This window comes from Ciona intestinalis, chromosome 4, assembly GCF_000224145.3.
Source record: "Ciona intestinalis chromosome 4, KH, whole genome shotgun sequence".
Taxonomy (NCBI): Eukaryota; Metazoa; Chordata; class Ascidiacea; order Phlebobranchia; family Cionidae; genus Ciona; species Ciona intestinalis.
Genome location: NC_020169.2, coordinates 2,245,565 through 2,268,783, shown reverse-complemented (window position 1 = coordinate 2,268,783; position 23,219 = coordinate 2,245,565). Strand labels below are relative to the sequence as shown.

At 34.1% G+C, this 23,219-nt stretch overlaps 5 protein-coding genes and 1 non-coding gene across 6 annotated transcripts in view; 4 read left to right on the top strand and 2 right to left on the bottom strand.

The window, feature by feature from the left end:
* The first annotated feature begins 559 nt into the window (after window positions 1-559).
* selh (selenoprotein H) lies at window positions 560-1,340 on the top strand. Its single transcript, NM_001190311.1, has one exon. It carries the CDS (start codon window positions 643-645, stop codon window positions 1,060-1,062), a length of 420 nt encoding a protein of 139 aa, NP_001177240.1. The 5' UTR covers window positions 560-642; the 3' UTR covers window positions 1,063-1,340.
* LOC100186719 (nuclear pore complex protein Nup133-like) lies at window positions 1,340-20,199 on the top strand. Its single transcript, XM_002124821.5, has 25 exons — window positions 1,340-1,568; window positions 2,486-2,628; window positions 3,184-3,287; window positions 3,835-4,071; window positions 4,776-4,835; window positions 5,218-5,322; window positions 5,833-6,006; window positions 6,292-6,480; window positions 6,881-7,046; window positions 7,694-7,845; window positions 10,237-10,374; window positions 10,540-10,681; window positions 11,124-11,227; window positions 11,748-11,880; window positions 13,339-13,433; window positions 13,704-13,826; window positions 14,412-14,546; window positions 15,189-15,402; window positions 16,103-16,236; window positions 16,546-16,699; window positions 17,361-17,510; window positions 17,972-18,090; window positions 18,475-18,567; window positions 18,717-18,867; window positions 19,279-20,199. Exons 1-25 carry the CDS (start codon window positions 1,420-1,422, stop codon window positions 19,419-19,421), a joined length of 3,507 nt encoding a protein of 1,168 aa, XP_002124857.3. The 5' UTR covers window positions 1,340-1,419; the 3' UTR covers window positions 19,422-20,199.
* Window positions 8,171-9,728, bottom strand: LOC113474195. The gene is made up of 2 exons (XM_026834306.1): window positions 9,347-9,728; window positions 8,171-8,802 (listed from the first exon to the last, which is right to left on the bottom strand). Exons 1-2 carry the CDS (start codon window positions 9,416-9,418, stop codon window positions 8,242-8,244), a joined length of 633 nt encoding a protein of 210 aa, XP_026690107.1. The 5' UTR covers window positions 9,419-9,728; the 3' UTR covers window positions 8,171-8,241.
* mir155 (microRNA 155) lies at window positions 16,835-16,935 on the top strand. Its single transcript, NR_032344.1, has one exon. It is a non-coding gene; the product is annotated as a microRNA 155 (primary transcript).
* A 169-nt stretch (window positions 20,200-20,368) lies between the features above and the next one.
* LOC101243438 lies at window positions 20,369-22,432 on the bottom strand. The gene is made up of 3 exons (XM_026834313.1): window positions 21,244-22,432; window positions 21,095-21,180; window positions 20,369-20,788 (listed from the first exon to the last, which is right to left on the bottom strand). Exons 1-3 carry the CDS (start codon window positions 21,324-21,326, stop codon window positions 20,394-20,396), a joined length of 564 nt encoding a protein of 187 aa, XP_026690114.1. The 5' UTR covers window positions 21,327-22,432; the 3' UTR covers window positions 20,369-20,393.
* A 7-nt stretch (window positions 22,433-22,439) lies between these two features.
* LOC100185936 (ras-related protein Rab-27A-like) overlaps window positions 22,440-23,219 on the top strand; it is a 6,352-nt gene continuing 5,572 nt past the window's right edge. The window contains exon 1 of the mRNA XM_002131103.5: window positions 22,440-22,670. Within this exon, the coding sequence (XP_002131139.1) occupies window positions 22,580-22,670 (91 nt within the window). The 5' untranslated portion in view covers window positions 22,440-22,579. The remainder of the gene's footprint in view (window positions 22,671-23,219) is intronic.

Genomic DNA, 23,219 nt, shown 5'->3' with positions numbered 1-23,219 from the left:
TGTATTTAAACTATCATGACATAAGCGTGTTTTTCGCACCTAAAAATCACTTTTTATATATTTTTTCAGTATTTTTATCGTTGAATTCAAGTTCCTACTTTTAAACCATAGACACGTCTTATAAATAAACAATATGTAGGACGCCGAACGATTTTTCATATAGCGTGTCTTTTACATTAATCAGTAAAAACCCGGCTATAGCCCAGCAGTTTGTTCAAATACCGGTAAGTGGTCTTTATTTTCATTATTCAATCGAAGGAAGTTTTAAATCGATCGGAAGATTTGATAACATGTAAGATGAATTACCAAGTTCCTTTTTGCAGTATACGGATAAAAACAATGTGTTTAAAACTCTAAAAACGTCTTCCCGGTTATGGCAGTTACCCAATACACTCGAATACAGTATAGCTTTTTTATTATTGCTACATAATGGCAAACAAAGAAAAATACACGTCCGAATTCATCGATGTAAATTTTGACTTTTTAAGATCTCTATACCGTGATTCAAAGCCAATTTTCGCGCCAAAGGGGAATAACCCTGTAAAATTTCATTTCATGCAAAAATTTGCATTGGTTTGTTGTCAACGTGGTGTTAGCCAGCGCTTTATATAAATTCAATTGTATTGTAAACTTGCTTATAAGATGGCGAGAAAAGCTAGAAAACGCAAAAGTGCAGCTGCCGAAGCTGAAATTGCTGGCGAAATCTCCGTGTCTGAAAATGTAAAACCGGAAAAAGTGGACCAAGTAAACGACGAACCGTATGCTAAAACTAAAAAAGAAGACATGGTACAACTGAAAATAGAACACTGCAAGTCCTGACGGGTATATGGTCGCAATGCACAGCTAGTGTTAGATGCATTGCAGACAGTGGAACCAAATTTGTCGAGTTCTATTAACCCAACAAAACCAAGAAGCAAATCTTTTGAAGTTTCCATTGTAAAAGATGGTATTGAAACTGTAATTTGGTCTGGTGTCAAAAAGGGGCCACCACGAAAATTGAAATTTCCATCAAAGGAAGAAATTATTGAATGCTTTCAAAATGCGGAATGTGTTAAAAAATAAACTGAATAGTCTTGGTCTTTAACCCTTCTCAAAGATTTGGAATATTACCATCATTCCTGGACCTATTGTTTAAAGTCAAACATTTATTTACATTAACAAAAAATGTGTCCTATACTTCCAATAAATTTCCCCGTTACCCTTAATTCGTTATTTTTTTGCTATTGTTAGGAAGTCCAGCTCATGACTTTTTATGCTAAAATCGAATTTTCTTGGGCATAAAAATGATATTTTTGGACTTTTCTAACAAAAATAGCTTTCATTTCTATATTTTCAAGCTTTAATTTTTTTCAAGGAAATTTTCCCCTGAATTTATCACCTTTCAAGATACCAGTTTTGTCTTGAAAAAAAGTAAGCAAAATGTTCACTCCAAGCAGAAAGAGAACTGGGCCATCTTCAAGTGGAAGAAGATCCAACATATCATTAAACACAACTCCCCGTCTCAACTCATCCCTGAGGACATCAGGAACCTCCAGAGCATCTTTGCTACGAAAATCTTTTGCCGGAAGGTATTTTGGGATTTACTCATTAAATTTGTGCAGTTTTTCCTATTTGTACAATTTTTATTTATATTATGGTATCGTAGCATGAGCAGGACGTCCTGTTTTCACCCACAAAGGTATTTTAGTAACTCATAAGTTGACATAATTTTTTTGGGTTACCAGATAACTTAGTAGGTAAATCTTTTTTGTGTTGTTCTTTTTTTTTAGTTGTTCTTTTTTTTTATTAAAGTTTTAGCACGTGGTTGATAGTATAATGAATGTAACTTACCTTATCTTCGCCTGGCCGGAAAACGATGGGCGTGCACCTTGTGCCAGCTCACGAGTTACCATGTATGTTACTTTGTGGGTGATTTTTTTTAATCTTTTCATTTTTTACATATTGCTGATAATTTGGACAACCCATTAGTGACCACTGGGTTGGAGCAATTGCTGTTAAGTGTGGTTTAGCGACCATAACAGAACACTGGGCTGACCATTGCCTTTAAGTGTCTGGTCTAATGTCCCAAACTTCCACAATGGTAAGCAGCGCCCATACTTAAATGGTAACCTCTGGGCTAGAGGCGAGCACACCAACCACTGTGCCAGACATATGTGTTTAAAGATGCATTTCTAAGACACAAATGCACTGTGTGCTGACTTTGTGCATTACCTATCAAATTATACTTGCCCAGTTGTATACTTTGAGAGATTTGAACTTCACTTTCGGTGCTGCGGCACAGCAGTTAGCACCTTCAACCAATCAATGGGTTCAAGGCCACTCGCTTTAACATTCTGGGCGTATGTTTCTTTGGGCACAAAACAATTTCGTCATTTACTGGCCAAGCGAGAATAAAGCCTGTTACATTAATTCACTTTCCCTATATACATATATTTATATTTTATTGACTCTATAGTGAAAGTTTCACTTTCCATTTCTATTGTAGGAGTCCAGCTGTTGGGAGCACTTCTCTTATATCATCATCATCCCCAACTGTGACTTCTGTATTCAATGCCACTCACCATAACATTGAATCTTACCCGTCCTCATTACCTGTGCTAATTACTGAAGCCATTACACAAGCAGACGGTAAAACAAACTTTTTTTTTAAATATTCTTATAATGACAAATTTTCTATAATGCTGACAATTTTTTTTTTAATTTTAATGATTCCTTAAAAATAAATAGAAGCTAGAAACCAAAGCTGCCTTGTACTAAAAGTCTGACTTTTTTAGCTAGCATAATTAAACCTAAGGTTAAATTTAACTACTAGAAATAAACTATATATATAGTGGGGTGGGGGAAGATGGGGCTTTTAGCTCATAATATCCAAATATTCTGATCATGTTTAAACAAATAACAACAGTATGTGGGAGTCGTGGGGATACAGTTTTATAATTCTTTTAATGTTCTTTGTTTACTACCAAATGAGTTGAGAAAATAGAATGAAAAGGTGTCCCATCTTTTCCATTCTACTATGTTGTACTAATTGGGAATTAATTTTTTGCATAATGTTTAATAAATTTCGTGTCACTTTTCAAAACTCCCTTGTAAAAGTTAGGACTGTTATTAAAAACTGCTATGGTTTTTTTTAAGTTAATTCCTATCTATTAGATCATTTTTAGTTTTATTGATTTTTTATAGATTTTTCTGATATTTCGGCTTCACTGGGTGAAAATGGTTGGTCCATTGTAGTCATCAAACAGCAACTGTTTGTGTGGGCGCATAAACCAAGTGGGTATGTCAAGGTGAGTCCTTTAACATATCCTGCCACCTCATAGGCACCTAACATGGGTATGCAAGGTGTGTGTATTCACCCTGAAAATAAATCTGAGTACCCAGTATATATGTATAAACAATTTAATAGCCTATCTTACAAACCTGTCTTAAAATAAACACTATACAGTGGTGATAGTGAAATGATCAGTCTATTTTCCAAATAAACCCTAACAATTTGACAAGAAAAAAGTTTATGCTTTCGCTGGCATACACTTTTATCTTTTAAAACTTATTGGTACCTTTACTTTTCAAAAGTTGGGGCCTATGTGCCACTTGCTATAATTAATAATTCATTTATTGTTGATGTCATTGGGATGTCAATGGAAAAAAAAATTTAAAACATACATTTTGAAGACGTACACGGCGGGTCAAAGTTAATGCATATTTATTTATCCATGACAGTTGTGTGGCACTTTTGGTAAGGTCCAAATTGTTAACTGAAGTGTTGTAAATTTTATGTTTTTTTAGCCGAACTGAAAAAATAATTTTAACCAAACTATAAAAACTCACTTTCAGACCACAGTGTGCAAAGAGTTACGTCTGCCTGCTCCTGAAGATGACCTCATGCACACGTCGAGCAACGTGTGTTTGGACGTGGACGAAGACAGTGCTGCGGTTTCAGTTCTTGCTGTTACGAACAATTTCCATGTGCAACACTGGCCAAACATACTCACTTCTACAAGTAATTGCAATGAACTGAAACACGAGGCTTTTGTGGAGAATGAAACATGCTTCAATATTACATCAATCCAGGTAGTTTACTTTTATTGCCTTTGTTAATCTATCATTAATTCTCAAACCATTTTGTAGTCTCCTATAAAATTCCAAAGCTGTCTATATGTTGTCCCCTTTAAGTTGTATGTTTGTGTACCCTTTAAACTCGGTAACATTGTTTTTTGTATATATGTTTTCCATGTTTTATTTATGAGTATATAACCTATTAACCTAAGCTTTGTGGGGTTTTTCGGATGATTACAATTATGTGTTACTGGTGTCAACATCTTTTTGAACAGAGTGACCTTGTGACTTTAGCCTTCTCAAATTTTGTTAGCTTTTGATTCATGAATCTGAGCTTTATTATAAAGTCTAAACTGTAAAAAATGCATGGTAATGGGCTAACTATGGCCCTCATCTCAGGTTCGATACATTGCATGCCTCGTTGTGGGATTTCACCCATATAGAACACCATTTTGCAAGTTGAACTTTTTTTAGTAATAACCTCAAATGTGTTATTCGAAAAAAAAGTGATTTGTACTAAATTGTACAGTGCTGCCAGTAATTATTGTAGCATTTACCTTTCAAAATGATATTTTCTACTTTTTTTTCTGCGTGGGTGATGTCCTGGGCCCACAGCGTTGCGTGACCACGTGACCGTGACCGTGACCTGAGATTAGGCATTTGCACCCTACCCTGATTTTTGTTTAAACATACTCATTAAAACCCTATTTCTATTTCAGCCTTATGGTTTCTTGGTGACAACTACCACTGGTGCGGTTTATCAGCTTCAGACCACAAAGGTAGGGAAATGTACCCATACAAAGTGGTTAGTGCGCCTGCACTTTAACTCAGAGGCAATGAATTCAAGGCTCGTCACTGCTACCATCATGGGTGTATGTGTCCATAGGCAAGACACTTAACAGCCATTGCTCCAATCCAGTGGTCACTAATGGGTCCAAAAGACTCCAAATTATCAGCCATACATGAAAAAAAATCCCAAAGAATAACAATCACCCACAAAGTAAAATACTTAACTCGTAAGCTGGCACGAGCTGTATTAACACTCGTGTTATAACTACTGTCGTTTTCCAGCCATGCAAGGATAAAGCACGCTACTTGTTATTCATTTCAAAAAAGTTTGAGAGCAATTGTATGTTTGCTATGAATTTATTTTCATTTCAGAACCATCTGATCTGTCACCAGCTCCACACTCCCAAAAGTTTAATGTCAGGAATTAGTCGGCGAGTATCTTCGTTTTTCTTCACTCCCTCACAAGAATCTATCAAGGTGATTTTTTACCTAAATTTTTTAACTATTTTTTTTACTTGAATTTTGGATTTTTTTCTTTTAAAGAAGTTGCACTACACGAACTGTAACAACCTTTAATGTCATACCAAAACTTCATACAGTAAAAACGAAATACCACTCATAGTAAAAAATAAATATACCATTTATGGGTTATTGATAAACATGTTTACCCATTTTAGGTCATTTTCTAGCCAACCATATATCTCTTATCACCTATGTACAATAGAATACAAGCAGTTAATCTTCATTTAAAAAGGAACAATAATTTTAACACTGTTTTTTAGGATTATTATTTTCATAGCAATATAGCATTATTATCTAAAATATGTCGAATAGGCATATACTTCGAACACCCATAAAAACAACTGAATAAAACACATAAAAACAACTTGTCGAACATGCCAAATATTGTAAAACATGTCAAATATATTGAATAAAGACAAATATACCATAAAAACACTCAAATTTTCGTATTTTTAATTTTTCCAGATAGTCCAATCATTCACCAAACCAACAAAGATTGTTGGCGAGTTTGAGATGCTTATTCTAACAAGCAACTCCCTGCAACAGTGGAAAGTATCTGCAGGAAATACAGAGCAAGCCACAATGCAGATGGTTAATGAAATGGACTTGCAAGCAGTTCTGGCACCAAAACTCAAAACTGTGAGAGTTTACTCATTAAATTTTTTTAATTCAAAATGAAATTGTACCGATTTTTTTCTTGATTTTGAATGTAACAAATTTTGTTGTTTCTTAACAATATACTGAATTTGTGTATATTTATTTTTAATTGTAATTTATTTTTATCAAATAACGAATGTTTTAGTACTACTATTTCATGCATTTGATTTTTATAGAATAATTTCCAATTCCTAAAACCATTACCAAGGCTATTTTTTTTCTTTTAGGCTACTTTTTTTTTATGTTAATATTCCCACCTTACAACAGAACAACAGCAGTAGCAGTGTGAAAATCTGGCCCCTAGATGTCATGCGCGCGTCACGAAAAAAACATGTAACTTGCCTGGTTGGATTTTCTCAATCAGAATCAACTGTGAAATTTGCTTTGTGTGTTTTCACTGATCTAGGCAAACAAGATGTAGATATCGTTATGATTGAGCATTCAAGTGTAGCAGAGGTGATTTAATTTCATTAAAATCTGTGTCTACTGTTTTTTTTTAAATAGGCTATGTCTAAATATATATCAAAAAAACAAACTAAAATTAAAATTAACAAAATTTTTTTTGGAAAATCCTTGTTTAACAAGTTATTTTGAAGGTACAATGTAAGTCATTTTGTAATAGTACACAGTTAATTGCAAGCAAAAGTTGCATTAAACTTGTTAATTCAAAATTGCTGAAAAATACTTAAATATCATTCAAAATTCTGCTACCATTGCCAGAATACTGTCATACCAAGCAGAATTTAAAAAGCCAAAATTATAAAAGTTATAACTTTTTTACCAGTCAATCACTGTGCTCGCATCAAAAACCAAGTCAAGCACAAAAAATAGAAGGCTTAATTATTTTACACCATAGGTATCTGACCCTCACTACTACCCAAGTTACAAATTAGTGATTGAGGATCCTTCATCAAGGTTCATAGATCACATAGCTATATGGTGTGGGGAGCAACTTATCCTGAAAAGTTTAACTGTAGATGGAAGAAGCAAAATGGAGGATACAATTCCTTTCAGCAACTCTGGTGAGTTAATTATTATGGGTTAACGGGGCAACTCAAGCTAAAACGAGGCCAGACTCGTAATAAAATTATTAGTGCCAAACCAGGGTGGCAGGTTATGCAGGCCTTCGAAATTTTCTATACAGCATTAATCAGTAAACCTTACAAGTTACAAACAATAGGCTTTAAGTTTCGCTCCTTTGTACAGAGTAGAATGTATTTTGCATTTCTTTTATTTGTTATTCAATTTACAATCTTGATAATAAAGGTAGATATTTTAGTTTTATTAATACACTTTTTTAGCAAAATAGATTAGTCAGACCTGTTTCATTAGACAATGTTAAAAGAATGATAATACCAGTTTTTTCTCTCTGTTGTGTCTGTAACTGTGGTAGCCAAATGGCGCATTGTGAAGGCCTACTTAAATAATAGCAATGGGTTCATCATATCACTGCTATACTAAACACTGGCATATATCCCAGGTCCCATGGTGTGCCACTTTGTAGGACCTCGTCCTAGAATAGAATAAAACTACCCTTTTAGTTTTTAATTGCTTTCTTTCAATTTAAAATGCCAATTAACCAATTTATCAAAAACATGTTATTTTACTAAGGTAAAATAGACCAAATAGAAAATGGTAAAAAATTCATAAAATAAATTTCTTGCTCCAGGTGATAAACTTGTTGGAGCCGGACAGTGTGATGGAAGATACATCTTCCTCAGCATCTTCAATGCTCTGCTCACTTGCTCTTCTTCCCTCCAGAGCAAACTCCCTCCTACTCTTGAAGATTCAATCCTTAACTCTTCTCTATCTTCCACAATGGTGAGTTTTGAACTTTTTTTTGCATAATTTTTTATATATATATATAATTTTATAACATTTTTTTTATTATACTAATTTAAGGGCCAAGGCAGTACATAATTTAGCGCCTAGGATGTGCTTTAAAACGATATATTCTGGGTGCATGGTGCCAACTTTTGAAACAGGGTGACTTTATATGTTTTAGCACCCCGGTTTTACACCTAATACAGCTTTACCCTGCTGGCAAGTTTCTATACAAACAAGCAGAGCCAGAGTATTCTGCAATTGACACAGTAAAAATATATATTGTAATCGGTATGATAAACAAGACAGTACAATTTTGCACAAAAAAAATTTTTACAAACACAATTTTTAAGGCATATGATAATACAAGAGCTAATTTTTCAGCATCAAATATTAAGTCTGTGAGCATCCATCGGCAACATTAATAAATTCATTTTCATTTGATTCTAATGAAAATGTAACTGTTTTAGTAGCAAAACATGGCTTCTCCCTTTTTTTGGATGCTTCGCTAGGATTTTCTTTTTTTTTAATGCTTGACTTGTAACGCTGTACTCTGTTTGAAGCTAAATTTAAAAGAGGTGACTCCCACGGTTTGTATTTAACATATTCATTTTGCCTTGGTAGGCAGTTTGAACAGTCATCATACTTAACCACTTCAGTATTGTCACTTGCTTCATTAGAGTTAAGGATACTGCCATAACTGGTAACAGAGTAACCAGCATTAGTTAGTAGTTTATAAAGGTGTCCTGCAGTTGGCCGTTTACATGTCCTTTGCCATTCACGCAAAAGTTCATGCTTGATCGCGACTTCACAACAAATAGATTTTGTATTGGTAACTGGTTGTTGGAAACCAGGTTTTAATGTTGTGATTATTTCATCGATTTTGTTTATTTCAATCTCCAAAGGCACAACTCCCAAAAACATGGCCGAGTGCTGCAGGTTCGACGCCAAACTCTACAATAAAAATATATACAATTTATTGTATATAAAGATAGGTTAATATAACACTAGCCAACTAAACTTCTATCTCATACAAATTGTTTATAGATGTATTGATATCGTTCATAGCCTAGTAAATGTAAATATAAAAGCGTTGCTTAAGGAAAATACTTTCTAAATCAATTGTTTTTGCCTGAATTGTTATACCATATTCGGCGCTGTAGCACAGTTGGTTAGCGCTCCTGCCTCCAACCCAAAGGCAATGGGTTCAAGGCTCTTTGCTGCAACCATTGTGGGCTTATGTATCCTTTAACGGCAACTGCTTTAACCCAGTGGTCACTAATCCAAGTTATCAGCTCCACATAAAAAATGAAAAAAATCCCCTCTGTGTATGAAACAGGACACCCATGTTTAACGACGGTGGTTATCCCAGGGATTAAAGATGTTACATTCTTCATAATATATATTTTCTATCAATATGTGATAAAATCGCTAAACAATCCAAGCTTTTGTCAACCTCGGTATAAAGGATTTTCAAAATCCTTGACCTTATTCTCACCTTCAGTTGTTGGTCTTGTAGTGGTTGTTTCTTCCACAAGTTTGTACTACTGATGCAGTTTATGTTTCCCATGTTGTACAACTGAGACTAGACCAGTATAGTGGGTTTAGGAATTCAGATACACTAAAATCCACTACCTGTTTGTAATTCGCTTTGTATTGGACCTGTAAGTAAAAACTATATCAAAATTAATTTTGTCCCTTGTTGTTTTTGTATGGATAATAAAACAGAAATCCTTTGCTTTTTGCAATAGTACACTTTCTGGTAATATGGTATTGGGTATTAAGTAACATTTATGCATAAACAACAAAAACAAAGCTGTGAATTTAAGTACATAAGTAAATGTTAATACATAAGCCACATTTTCTGTGTGAAAATCGGCTCAACACAAACGGAAAACTAACTCATTTTTCGCTCATTTTCTGTTATTCTAAACTACAACTCATTCTTAGGAATTTGAATAAAAAATTGCTAAAATTAATTGAACAATTCTCAATACTAATTTATGCTGGCTAAATTTTCTCATTTACTGGCAAACGTGAAACCAATATGGTTGTCACAATAAGTCGGGCACTTACTTGTGCCATTTAACCATGAATCACTCGTCCCCTGTGGGATAAACCTATACCCTTGGTAGCTTCTCGCTTGGCAAGAAAATAAAAGTCTGAATAAAAAGTCTTTTTATTAGAGTGTTATATAGGCCAAGAATGTTTTTTGTCCACCACTTAGGTTTGTTATTTTGTAAGTACCCCCAGAATGATGTTTAAGTTGGCAATGACATACATTGTGTCGTAAAAGTGACAAAATAAATTTATTGCACAGATTATGTTACTTATATAGAATATTCACTCCTTTAATGACAAAAACAACATTTTTTTTGCTTTTTTTAGCCATCTCTGGATAACTCCTTGAACAGCATACCGGGCACACCAGTGATGACCCAAGCAAGAATGGAGCATTTGGAAACCAGTGGCAACACTGCTCAAAAGCTACAAGCTGCTTTTCTCTACTTTTGTCGAAATAACCTTGTGAGTAAAAAATTACCTCAAATAAAAGTTGCCTAAATGACGTTTTCCCATGCAAATAAGTGTCGTTTTCCCATGCATGCAATAATAAAGCAAGTTACAACAATCAACATCACAATAAAACATAAAAAATTTCATTTCATTTTAAAACAATAATTTTTAAAACAGAGGCAAGCACAATCATTAGTAGACGAAGTCTTCCCAGAAGAGAAGTCAAATCACCTCCTGGATGGAGCTGTTGCAGTGGTGAGCACTGATCTATTAGATGATTATCCTGCCTCGGATCCAAGATGGGCGGAATCTGTATCAGGTAAATTGCCTATACCTCGTGTTATAGGTTTCCATCAAATAATTAGCAGTGACATTTTTTTTCCAGTTTTTGAAACAGGCATGACATCATTTGTTTTAGCACCACAGTTTTACACTTAAAAACAGATTTTACCTTGCTGTTATGTGTCTACATAAATGAGCATAGCTAAAGTAAACTGCATTAACCAAAATGATGTATAAGGTTCCTGCTTGACAGGTATGTCACTGCATTTTAACAATGTCCCCCCAGATTTTTTGTAAAAGGTAAAAACATTCTCTGCAGTTCTCCTTTATGGGAACAAAATTTGTTTACTAGCCTTAGTTGAAAAGAATAGTTTTTGTTTTTCTATTGTTTTACAATCACTAACTAACTCAAAATTATCTATATTTTATTTTGGCCTAAAGTATGCCTTGCTTTTATCTCTTGGTTTTTAACACAAAAGGTGCTGCATCTGAATACAGAGGATCTGCCGGCTCTGTGATTCTAATCCACCAGTTGCAGGACAAACAAAATGCTCATTCTATGTTCTTGAAATTTTTATCTGAGGTAAAAAATTTTATTATTGTGGTTTTTTATGCATTTGTGTTTTTGTAAACTGTTTAAAAAGTCTTAAGTGATTTCTATTTTGGAGGGCTTTCAATGTTTTTTTGGAGTTTTGTTTGGGGTGGTGTTTTTTTAAACTTCTCTTAAAAGTTTGAAAAAGGCTTATTGGATGCTTATTTTAGAGTGTTTTTTTGTTTTAAAAAAACTGCTTAGTGTTTCCTTTTTTTAATTTAGCAATGTGTACTGACATACTACTGCAAGTGTTAGCAGCATTATGCTTTAACCAAACCTGCTAGTAAACAAAATTACTATCATTGTTAGTTTTAAAAATAAAAAAGGAAAAAACCATAAACTATATATATATATATATAAAAATATAAAAAAAAACTAAAAAAAAACTTCTGAAAAGACTAAAAACTAATCAATTTTATTTACTCTGTCTTTGCCCCACCATGCAAGGATAAATAAGTTAGATTCTTTACAATCGTTTTCCCTTTTTAAATTTTTTACTTCTTTCCACCAGGTTGGGATATGGCATCGCCTAACCACTATATCCCATGGACAAAGACGTAACTCCACACGTTGGTTGCTGAGTGAACACTCAGAAAAACTGTGCGCTGCCAATAACCTGCTGCAGAAACATTCAAGTCACCAAGGTAGGCCACTGTCTATTATTTGGTATGAATTAACATACAAGGTTGGCCAGCGCCATAACACAGTTGATTAGCCTGCCTGTAACCCAGAGGTAATAGGTTCAAGGCTTTTTGTTGCTGCCATTTTGGTCAGTAATGGGTTTTTCAAATTATCAGCCATGCATAAAAAATCACCCAAAAATATTCACCCACAAAGTAACATACTTGGTAACTCGTAAGCTGGCCCAAGGTGTATGAACATTCGTGTTATAACAACAGATATTTTCCAGCCATGTGAGGATAAAGTAAGTTACATTCAATTATTCCAGATTTGTGCGGACCAAGGCAAATTATGTTACCTGCCCAACTAGCTTAGTGATTTAATGATTTTCACACAAGTTTATTTCTTTCAATTTCATTTCTTATTTTTGTAAACAAAAAATTATTTTGTCTTTAGAAAATTTGTTTTCTGAGTACAGAAAATTTGTTTTTGCATGCAAAAAATTACTTGGTCCATAGCTCTAACATTTTGCTAAATGTTAAAAAAAGTGATAGAAATAGAAAAAAATTCTTAAAATCCAATATTTGAATCATTATATATTGTATTTTGTAATATATGCGAGTATCCACGTCATGAAAAATAAAGGCTTCCTGCTATACGTACTTAAATCGTTGTTAAACCTATTTTAGGTTTAGGTTAACGTCATTTTATTTATGAAAAACAAGTTACTGTGACGTCTTCAAATGCTAGTAAAAATCTCTTTACTGTTTAGTTTAGAAACAACATTATTAATAGTAAAACCATTGTTTTGGTAGCCCCCATATGTGTAGCACAATGGATATTTTTTAAAATTTACTTGAAATGCCATCTTCTTGTAAAAGCTTACTTATTTTGATTAACATAGGTTTTAAATTTTCCAAGTATTTTACGGATATGATATATTGAGAAATTACTCCAAAGTTTGTATAAAGAATAGGTCCAAAAGATGGTTTCATTTATTTTTGAAAACCTTTACAACAGATTAAGTTCTATTAAATTTAAGATCAATGCAACAGATTTAATAATTTTTTTTGTTAAATTCAAAGATAAAAAAAAACAGCTTTAACATTTTTTATGGTAAATTCTAAAAACCTAAACTACAGATTTTCCTTTCTAAATAATAGATAGCTTTCATGTTTGTTTTTTATAGTGTATTTCCTATTAGAAATACTTATTAAAACGTAGATTTAATTGGTAATGCATGTTCTCGCCGGAGCGTAAATTTTTTCTTTTAACCTGCGGCATAGTACAGTGGTTAGCAAGCTAGCCTGTAACCAAAAAGTTACTGGTTCAAAACTAGTCACCGTAAGACACTCGTAAACTATCACGAGGTGCATTATACAAAACATCTGTGTTATAACGACTGTGTTTTCCGGCTACAAAAATTTAAAGCAAGTTATTCACTCATTCTTTAATTTTTTTTCTTTAAAACTAAACCGTAGGTATTGTGGACGCTGCTGTTAGAAAAGTGCTTGATGCTAGAGGTACTACTGCCACACATGGAGGACTCACTGCTAAGGATTATTTCTATCGAGAAGTATGTTTTGTGCAGTTAAATGTTGTAACATTTAACAACAGGCATAATCAATTAAAATATTTTAAACTTTATAACTAGGAGTAGGATACTTGTCTTAAAAATAGTACATTTTTTTAAATTCGAATTGTTTCTATCTTGTCATGTTTACTTTAACCAATTTTTCCTCGATTTTTGAAGTTCAAATCACAAACCACAATAGAATGGTTGATTTACACAAAAAATATTTTTTAAATCTACTAACAAAATTTTAAATGAGTTTCTTTTATTGAGGTTTCAAAAATAGAAGAAATTCTTGAATATTTGATTGAAGCCGAGGTCAAATCGCTGTCCAATTCTTCTCTATCTTCTCATGAGCGATTTTCCATCATCTTGGGAGTTAATGCAGTTTTTGAGGTAAACGGAACAAGTTTGATGTATTTTTTTTTGTATAGTCGGGTGGGGAAACATGGGACACCTTTTCATTCTATTTTCTTATAGCATTTGGTAGTAAGCAAAAAAAATTCAAAGATGACTCCCCATAGACCGCTGTTGTATGTTTAAAACACGATCAGGATATTTAAATATTATGTGCCAAAGATGTCCCATCTTACCCCACCTTTGCTACTGTTGGGGGTATGCAAGGCACTTAAAGGTTATTGCTCAAACCTAGTGATCCTTTAGTTGGTCAATTTGTCAGCCATACATAAAAAATTAAAAATCCAGAAAATATTTACCCACAAAATGAAATTAGTTGAAAAACGCTGCTCTGTGGATAACTAAACATATCAAAATGGAAATTAATGATATACCTGAAAAATTTAAAATGGTTTGGCCATTTGGTATCTTGTGTTTGTTATAAAAGTGAAAATTTAGGTAAGACCACACAGAAAATATCTATTTAATTTCAAACCCGAGACAACTGTATTTATTGTTTATCCCATGTTTTATTTTTAAATATATATATAAGCTTCTGAGATTTTCACTGGGTATGTTTCTTAGGCAATGCTGTTAAGTGCTTTAAATTACCGACGCACAAAAACCCTTACATTTGAAGACAGTGCGGCTAAAAAAGAATTCATTCCATGGACTGTAGGATCTGGTAGAGTGAGTGTTAGAACCATCATATCTGAACAAGTAAGTGAAAACATTTTTACAAACTATTTTTGTTATTTATCCCATACAGTGATACAATTGGTTAGGGTGCCTGCCTATAACTTAGAGGTTATGGGCTCAAGGCTCGTCCCTGTGACCATAGTGGCCGTATTCTTTGGAAAGACACTAAACAGCAATTGCTTCAACCCAGTGGTCACTAATGGGTTGTCCAAATTGTCAGCCAATGATAAGAACAAAAAATAAAAAAATCTGTAAAAAAAATCACCTACAAAGTTACATATGTGGTAAATGGTGAGCTGGCACGTGGTGTTTGAAACCTGTGTAATAGGGAACTATCCTTGCTTCGTTACTGGAGGTTAAATAAGTTACATTCATTCATTTAGTTCTTGTTAATTGTCTTGGTCAAGCTTAGGTTGTTTATAGGTGTAATACAAGTAGAAGAGAGCTAACATTCTTTTAAGTAAAAATGTTAAAAACTAAGTAAAAATGTTAAAAAAGCTAAGAATTCGTCATTGTGATTTGATGCTATGCAAGTTCTCTTCAGTTTTATTTTAATGCATGGAAATTAAAACCTTTTTTGTTTGTTCTCAAAAGCCCACCTAATTCACTTGTATTTCAGGTTTTAACTATATACAAAAAATGAAACTTTTTTTACTTTTTCAGCACAAACTCACAATAGAAATGGGAATCCCGAATGCTAACGACAACCAGCAGAGATCAGCTCTCTATCAGTCCCTAGTGGTGCTTACAGATCTAGTAATGGAGGGTTACAAGGAGCAGCTTGAATCTCTCTCAAAGTCAGAAGATTTATCATCAAGATGGGCGGAAGTGAAATCTCAGCATGACCGGCACAGATCTTTGCTTATTAAACCTTTACGTGAGTTTTCTGTTAGAGTAGCATTGTACAGCAGTGCAAGTGAATTAAAAAAGAATCTGGTTATTCGTCCTTATTGATTAGGAATTTGTTTTAACACGGGTGTTCTGTTTCATGTACCACCATAAATAAATGAGATTTTTGTTATATTAGCGTTGTACAGCAGCAGAAGGGAATTAAAAAAATGTGGTTATTTATCCTTACTGGATAGATCAGGGATTTGTTTTAACCTGGGTGTTCTGTTCTATATACCCCCATGAATTGATATTGACTTGAAATGTGCCGAGCTCAAAACATATGTTCTGAATGATTTTGATTAGGGACGCTTTTCGACTCAATGTTTTCTTCTTGATAATGTTATATAGTAGGCGGGGTAAAGATGGGACACCTTTTTATTCTATTTTCTCTTCCTATTTGGTAGTAAACAAAGAATATTTAAAGAATTATAAAACCGTATCCTCACGACTCCCATTTACTGTTATTGATTGTTTAAAACACAATAAGGATATTTGGATATTATGTGCTAAAGGGGTCCCATCTTTCCCCATTCTAATATATATGCTCGGCCCCCGGTGCTTGTGCAGAGCTTTAACCTGAAGCTTAGCGCTCGGCGAACCCAAGCTTTTACAACATCAACACAACTCTAATATTGACTTTTAGATCATTTATCTTTGTTTTTTTAATAATTAAATTTTTAATTCAGTTGAAATTGGGCAACTCGACAAAGCTGCTGCTCTTGCTGAAAAATATGAGGATTTTGATATTCTTATTCAAGTGTGTGAGGAATCTGGTGGGAATGAAAGATTAATGGCGTATATGAAGAAATTCATGGACCAGGTGAATTCCTGAGTCAAATTCTGTTGTTTAAGTGTTTGGTTTCTGTGTGGAAGCACCAATTTTGATTTGTTGCTATGTAATCGTAGAGACAAATAAAGAACCTCACCAGCATGTAACACAGCTATTACTATCTATGTTTCTTGCTGGTTATATTATTTAAGGCTACTGATAAGTAATTTTTGGATTTTCCTATATTAGAATTAATAATCATAAAGTTCTAAAAATACTTAATCCCTATAAAAATATATTTTTTTTTATTAAATTATTTTACTTTTGTCTAAGTACTAATGCTTTTAAATTATCTTTCAGGGGTTTTCAGAATTCCTTTTCAAATGGTATATAGAGCACAAAGAATACGAAAAACTTTTATCATGTTGTGAAAACTCTCCAATACAAAACCAACAACTAACTAAGTTTCTTAATTCTCATCCAAAACTAGCGTGGATGCACCAAATCCAGTCAGGTAAGATTAAAAAAAAGAAAAAAAAATTAAAATTAAATTTTATCATTTACTTCCATATAGGTACAACTTCCTATTCATAAGGCTCATACTTTGCATTGTTTAAGTGTGAAATAGACTTTTTCTATGCTATAATATGGTTGAGATTGAATGTTAATGCTAATAGTGATAGGGTTCATAAACCTTATAAAGTTTATTAATATTCCAAAATCACTCAAAATGCCACCAATAGTTTTCTCTATCCGTTCATTTGTGTCCAGTTTTTTGTTTAAAATATTTTTCTTCATATAAAAACATCGTAGTGAATAATTCCTTCAATGATGCATGTATATATATTTAAATGATGCGTAGTTTGAGGACAAATATTTTTGTCCAGCGCAATGACAAAGTGGTTAGCGCTTGTGGGCGTATGTGTCCTTGGGCAAAACATGTAACAGCAATTGCTCCAACCCAGTGGTCACTAATGGGTTGTCCGAGTAATCAGATATACATAATAAAAATGAAAAAAATTCAAAAAAATAATTGCCTAGTAACATACATGGTAACTCGCAAGCTGACACGAGGTGTATGAAACAGAGCACTCATGTTATAACAACTGTAGTTTTATGGCCACATAAGGATAAAGTAAGTTCCATCCATACATTTATTACCCTAATTGTTGCAGACAATTACACAAGTGCTCAGGAGACACTACAGCACCTTGCATCTTTAGAAGAAGACTTATGTGCTGCCAAGAAAACTTACCTTAGCCTTGGAAAACTTGCTGCTGTGTTTTCAGACCAACCTGAAACAAAGATCAAAGAAAAAATTGAAGGTACGACTTAATGTGAAAATAATTATTTTAGAGTAATTTAAATTTCAGCATAACAGTAATGTAAACTGCTTTTTAACTCTTGCCAAACTCGGACTCAAATTTTGATTAAATCTAGATTTCTCCCTCTCCCATCTTTTTAACTTGTTAAGACCAATTTTCACCCTTTTTAACCATTTCATTTGCTAATGCACAAAGAATGTGTACACAATATATAACCATATCATAACCCAACAGAACAATGTTAACTTTTAAAAATACGATTTGAAAATATGGAAAATTATTGGTTAACTGCCTCTAACTTACTCTACAGTACTATACATATAATTAATTTGCTAGTTTAGCTGCAAACAGTTGTATGTTGGATTTAAATATAAAATGCACAGAATATTACTTTTCCTACCACTTTAATACAATATCCCCTAAAAAAGAATGTCTACAACTAAATTTTTGTTATTTTCTAGAATTTTCACAACAGCAAGAGTTAGTCCAATACCAAGAAACTTTACCAGCAGTGGTGCTAGAGAGCATGCAGACAACCATTGACACTATGCCTGTATACCAACCTACCAAACTTATACAGGTTCATACCTTTTGTAATTATTCTACCCTTTAAACTTAAAATGATAGCAGACCAAAATCTCTGGCAAAAGTACAGCCATTTTCACACATTATACTGACGCCATGCCACATTAGGTGAGTGCCTGGTAACCAAGAGATATTGGGTTCAAAGCTTGATGCGGCCACCTGGAGTGTGTCTTTAGACAGGACACTTAATTTCTCCAACCCAGTGGTCATTATTTGTTGTCATATACAAAAATGCTAAGAAAAATGACCTACAAAGTTACATACCTTGTAAGCAAGTATAAGGTGTATGAAACAGAACTCTCGTTTTATAATGTTGGTTGCTTCCCACTAAGAATAAAAAAGTTGCATTTTTTGACACCTATTTCTTATATATCTGCAGTTATATATTGGTGATGTGAACCAGAATGCAAATGAGGTTGATTTCAAGAAAGCTTTTGAACTGCTTAGATACCTCAGTGATACAGATGAAGAGGTAATATGGTTTATCACATGCAGTTTATTTATAAGCTGGCACGAGGTGTATGAAAACAGAACACCTGTGTTTAACGACTGTCGTTTTCCAGCCATGCAAGGATAAAGTAAGTTACATTTATTTAATTTTTGCTTAATGTTACTTGATAGATGGAATATGATGTTGAGAAATGGAAACTGATAGTCTGGTGTCGAGCTATATTAAAGGACAGGTGGGCAGACATAGACGTGTCAATGGACCCATTTGAATCGTGCAGCCATACTGTATTGTTTAAGACCTTACAACTCGCCCATACCTCAGGTTTGTTATAAAAAAATGAGACATTGCCAAACAGCGGCTGTTTTTTTCCTAAAAGAACAACTTTTTTACCATCTAGTATAAATACCTATATAGTAGGGTGGGGGGAGATGGGACCCCTTTAACATATAATTTCCAAATAACCTGGTCGTGTTTTAATGAATTAACAACGGTATGTGGAAGTCGTAAGGATACGGTTTCATAATTCTTTGAATGTTCTTTGTTTACTACCAAATGGAAACAGAAAACAAAATGAAAAGGCGTCCCATCTTTCCCCACCCTACTATATGTTAAAATGGGTTCAATGCTTGTTTCTGCTGTACTGTTGTGGGCTAATGTCATTTTCCCGCTATGCTCGGATACAGCATGTTATACTCATTTATTTAACGGTTAATTAATGTTTTCCTTGATTAGGTCTGTTGGGTGAGATAGTACCCGAAGTCGATGAATTACTATCATGTGACGAGCTAAAAGAACTCCGTAAAAGCTCGAAATTCGAATATTTACTCCGTGCCAGCTTTGAACGTATTCAGCGGACTTTGCTTGCCGCTTCGTAAAATGGCCCATCTATCTATTTTTTGTAATCTGGTATGGTTTTGATATACCCTGCGTGTGTATAGTGGAGTGGGGTAAGATGGGATATGTTTTTGTTTCATTTTCTCGTCACATTTGGTAGTAAACTAATTTTTTTTCACAGTTCTGTGCTCGTACCCTCGCGGCTCTAAATGAGCGTTGTTAATTGTTAAAAACACGATCAGGAGATATGGGTTTTACGTGCTAACAATATTTCATCTTATCCCGCAGTACCATAAAGTAGGGTGGGGGAGGATTGGACAGTTTTTAGCACATATTATCCAAATATCGTTTTAAACAAGTAACAACGGTCCCCGGGAGTCGTGACTCGTGAGAGGTTTTACGATTCTTTCAATTTCCTATGTTTACTACAAAAAGGGACGATAAAATAGATTGAAAAGGTGTTCCACCTTCCCACACTACTATATATATTGTATTTTGCTTTCACACTGCCAATAACGAGCACTGCTAGGCACAGTCTTGCGCACACCCTCTATAAAACAGATACGGGTCAGTTACGTACCTTAAAATCTGTCGCATCGTCGTTTCTAATACAGTCTTTATCATTCTCTACAAAGAAGTAGTGCCAACACTTAAAGTTCCTGTAACAAACCCTCGGCTATCAGCGTAAATAAAACTGAACAATTTTCAAGCCACCGGTTTTTGTCATGCAAGTAAGAGGCATAGTTATGAACATTTTCTAAGCTACATTTTGTTATGGACATAATTATTATTTCATACAATATAGCCGATAGGAAAAGTTGACTACGTTTATAATACGTGCTCTTTTTTATAATAGTGCGCTTTTTACAAACAACTTTTAATTGATTTATGTTTTTTACTATTCCAAATGGGTATACGGTTACCAATAACGGATGCTAACTAAATCCTTATTTTATATTAGGCGTGTCGTATGAACAGTGTAGGAAACGCTTATTCAAGCCTTTTTCTTATGGTTAAATTGATTTTTGTCCATATTTCACACCCACGATCGCTTTGATGCTGTCAGCTACGTTAGAAAATCCATTTTCCAGTACAACTTCAGCATCTTCCAGTTCAGTTGCTTGGAATATTCCAGTAGTAACCGCAATACATGGTACCTGGTTGTCGTGTGCACATTTGATATCATTTAGCGTGTCTCCAATCACCACCAAGTCCGAACCGGATAATTCCGGTTTTCCAGGCAGGATCTTGCCGATTCTATTAGCAGCAAGTTTCACCAAGTCTCCACGTTCTTCGTGTGGGTCACAGCCAAAAGCTCCTAGCAGATTGCCCGTACCATTTTCCATGAAAAGGGTTTCGTCTATTGCAGCACTTCTCAGTTTCGACAATGCTGTTTCTATAGAGTTTCCTATAAGAATATGCATTTAAGTATCCGGGTGCCGTGGCACAGTGGCCAGCGCGCATGCCTTTAACAACGAGGTTACTGGTTCAAGGCACATCGATGGTACTATTGTGACCGTAATGGTTGTCTAAGTTGTCAGCCATACAAATAAACACAGTCCACAAAGTTACATACTTGGACAAGCAGACACGGAGTGTATGAAATAAAAACACCCGTGTTATAATGACTGTCATTTATTCTCTACGCGAAGATAAAAACAAGTTACATGCATTCAAGTAAGAAATATACGTTTATGTTCGAAATAGTAATTACCTGTAACCAGTGCAAGTTTAACGTTTTCCATCTTCGATAAAGTTTCGAGCAGTTTTTTAGTTCCAGGTAACGCTTTCCACTGGTACCTTATAAAAGTAAATTACTGTTTTATACGGAAATTACATTTTAAGAGAAATAATATTCTTTACCTTTTGTCCCAAGCTCCTGCTACAATATGACCAAGATAATCTTGCATAAGTCGATCCAATGCGACTTTGTTTTCTTTGTACATTGACGCAGGAACTCCGTTTGCGTCTAATATTTCCCGAACTAGCGTTCTGGCTGTGCAACCTTAAAAGTCATATGATTGAATTCGATGCATTCATTCTCTTTTAATTACTTTTTAGACCTGATAGCTGTTTAGATTTTAGATCGATTGGCGAACCCAGCCATTTCGAAAGCTTGTCTTGAAGATATAATATTTCTGGAACCGTGTGCATCGCGGTCGTTAATGTTCTACCAATATCGAACAGAGCAATTTTAGGCACATGCATTTTCAGACGTACTTCCAAAATTTCACGTGAAAACAGATACTGTTGTTTGGAGGAAAGATAATTTAAAACTAATAACGGGCTATGCTCTCTTCCAGCTAAAGTTGAACGTCAAATATACAATTGCAATGAATCAAATAGAGTATTTATATCCCGAGGCGTTACGTATGCTGTCAAATAGTGCCCAGAAAAGTCGCGTGGTCCAACCATATACCACCTCAGTGACCCAACAGCCAATTAAACTTGTCTGTGTTTCCCTGGCCATGCATTGAAAAGAACTTAATATTTCACTTCATCGTTGTGTTGTCAATAAAGGAGTCAATAATCTGTTGAGTTGGGTGCTAGTCAATCGTTCGTTTAGACGAGGTACAGACATCAAGTACGCGTAGAGAGTAACTACATTTGTGACCACCCCCTACTGATGCAATAGTTTAGTTCTTGTATTAGACTTTCCATGGTGCAAAGTTACGTATTTTGTGTGAAAATGATAACAAAAACACATTAAAGTCGTTTTTAAAATTTTCAATGAAATAAAAAGTTTCAAATTCAACTTGTAGGCTACATACATTATGTGTACTGAATGAACGCTGTAGTATGGGAGTTAAACCTTAAAAACTGACCACTCCGTTTTCGGGCACTTTGTCAAAGTTTAGTTCATTAGATATGCTAACCTAAGGCAAATAAAGTTTAAGCTTGATGTACATATGTTTATTAATCAACGGTATTAGTGTACAGGCCTACAGGCTGTACTGTCAACCTAGGAAATTTTTAGATCCGTTTAGTGTCGGTAAAAATTAATCAGGGCGCTCATGCGGTGGCGCAATGCGTTTTTAGATCGGTATTTATTTTGACTGGTTTGGTGTACACGCGTCTAAAGGCTGTCAATCTTCTACGAAGTACAGTACAACACGGTCTGTGCAGTCTTCTCAGACAAGTGTGGCAAAATAACGTGAGCAGGCTGTTGCAAGTAACACTGTTTAGTGTTTCGTTCAGAATGACTTTAAGCGATAAGCCGAAGGAAAGCGAACAACTCCACAATACGGAATATGATTATCTCATCAAATTTTTAGCTCTTGGAGATTCAGGTATTTCGCATATTTCAATTCTTTATTTTAATGTTTTATAACTAGAATAGGAGTAGTAGTATGTCCATAATTTATTATTTCTAAAGCTGTGCATAATGTGTTTAAACCTGTATGTTTTTTTATCAATATAGGTTACTTTTTATGTTACCTTATCATATTTTCTGAAAATCTTTAATAGTTTTATGAAACGAATCATAATTTCTTTTTACCCATATTAAGGGCTACTAAACTTAGGCTTTATTTTTAGTTTAATTATGAGTAATTACAGACCCATGACATGCTTGGGTACAGTGTATTGATTATTGCATTATGCAGGCAAGAGGTAACCCATTCAATCATGGTGTATTGACTTGCTTTTATTGTAAAACCATCCACTGCAATAAATATTGATAATAAATTCAATATATATATATATATATATATACATTTTTTAATTAAATATAATAATAGAAAATAAAAAATCTTTTAAAATTCTACTGTTCAATTATTAAGTTGTATGTGGATTTGTTAATTTTTCACATTAAACTCCTGTACCATGCTTTTGGTATA

What these genes read in the sequence shown, in the direction of transcription:
- LOC100186719 (XM_002124821.5), top strand. Translation starts at nt 1,420, where the DNA reads ATGTTCACTCCAAGCAGAAAGAGAACTGGGCCATCTTCAAGTGGAAGA. An exon ending in ATCAGCTTCAGACCACAAAG is followed by an intron (nt 4,836 to 5,217) that starts GTAGGGAAATGT and finishes TTTTCATTTCAG; the next exon opens with AACCATCTGATCTGTCACCA. An exon ending in GAACCATCATATCTGAACAA is followed by an intron (nt 14,547 to 15,188) that starts GTAAGTGAAAAC and finishes TTACTTTTTCAG; the next exon opens with CACAAACTCACAATAGAAAT.
- LOC113474195 (XM_026834306.1), bottom strand. Translation starts at nt 9,418, where the DNA reads ATGGGAAACATAAACTGCATCAGTAGTACAAACTTGTGGAAGAAACAA. An exon ending in TACAAGACCAACAACTGAAG is followed by an intron (nt 8,803 to 9,346) that starts GTGAGAATAAGG and finishes TTTTTATTGTAG; the next exon opens with AGTTTGGCGTCGAACCTGCA.
- LOC101243438 (XM_026834313.1), bottom strand. Translation starts at nt 21,326, where the DNA reads ATGTACAAAGAAAACAAAGTCGCATTGGATCGACTTATGCAAGATTAT. An exon ending in GCAGGAGCTTGGGACAAAAG is followed by an intron (nt 21,181 to 21,243) that starts GTAAAGAATATT and finishes TACTTTTATAAG; the next exon opens with GTACCAGTGGAAAGCGTTAC. An exon ending in TAAACTTGCACTGGTTACAG is followed by an intron (nt 20,789 to 21,094) that starts GTAATTACTATT and finishes ATATTCTTATAG; the next exon opens with GAAACTCTATAGAAACAGCA.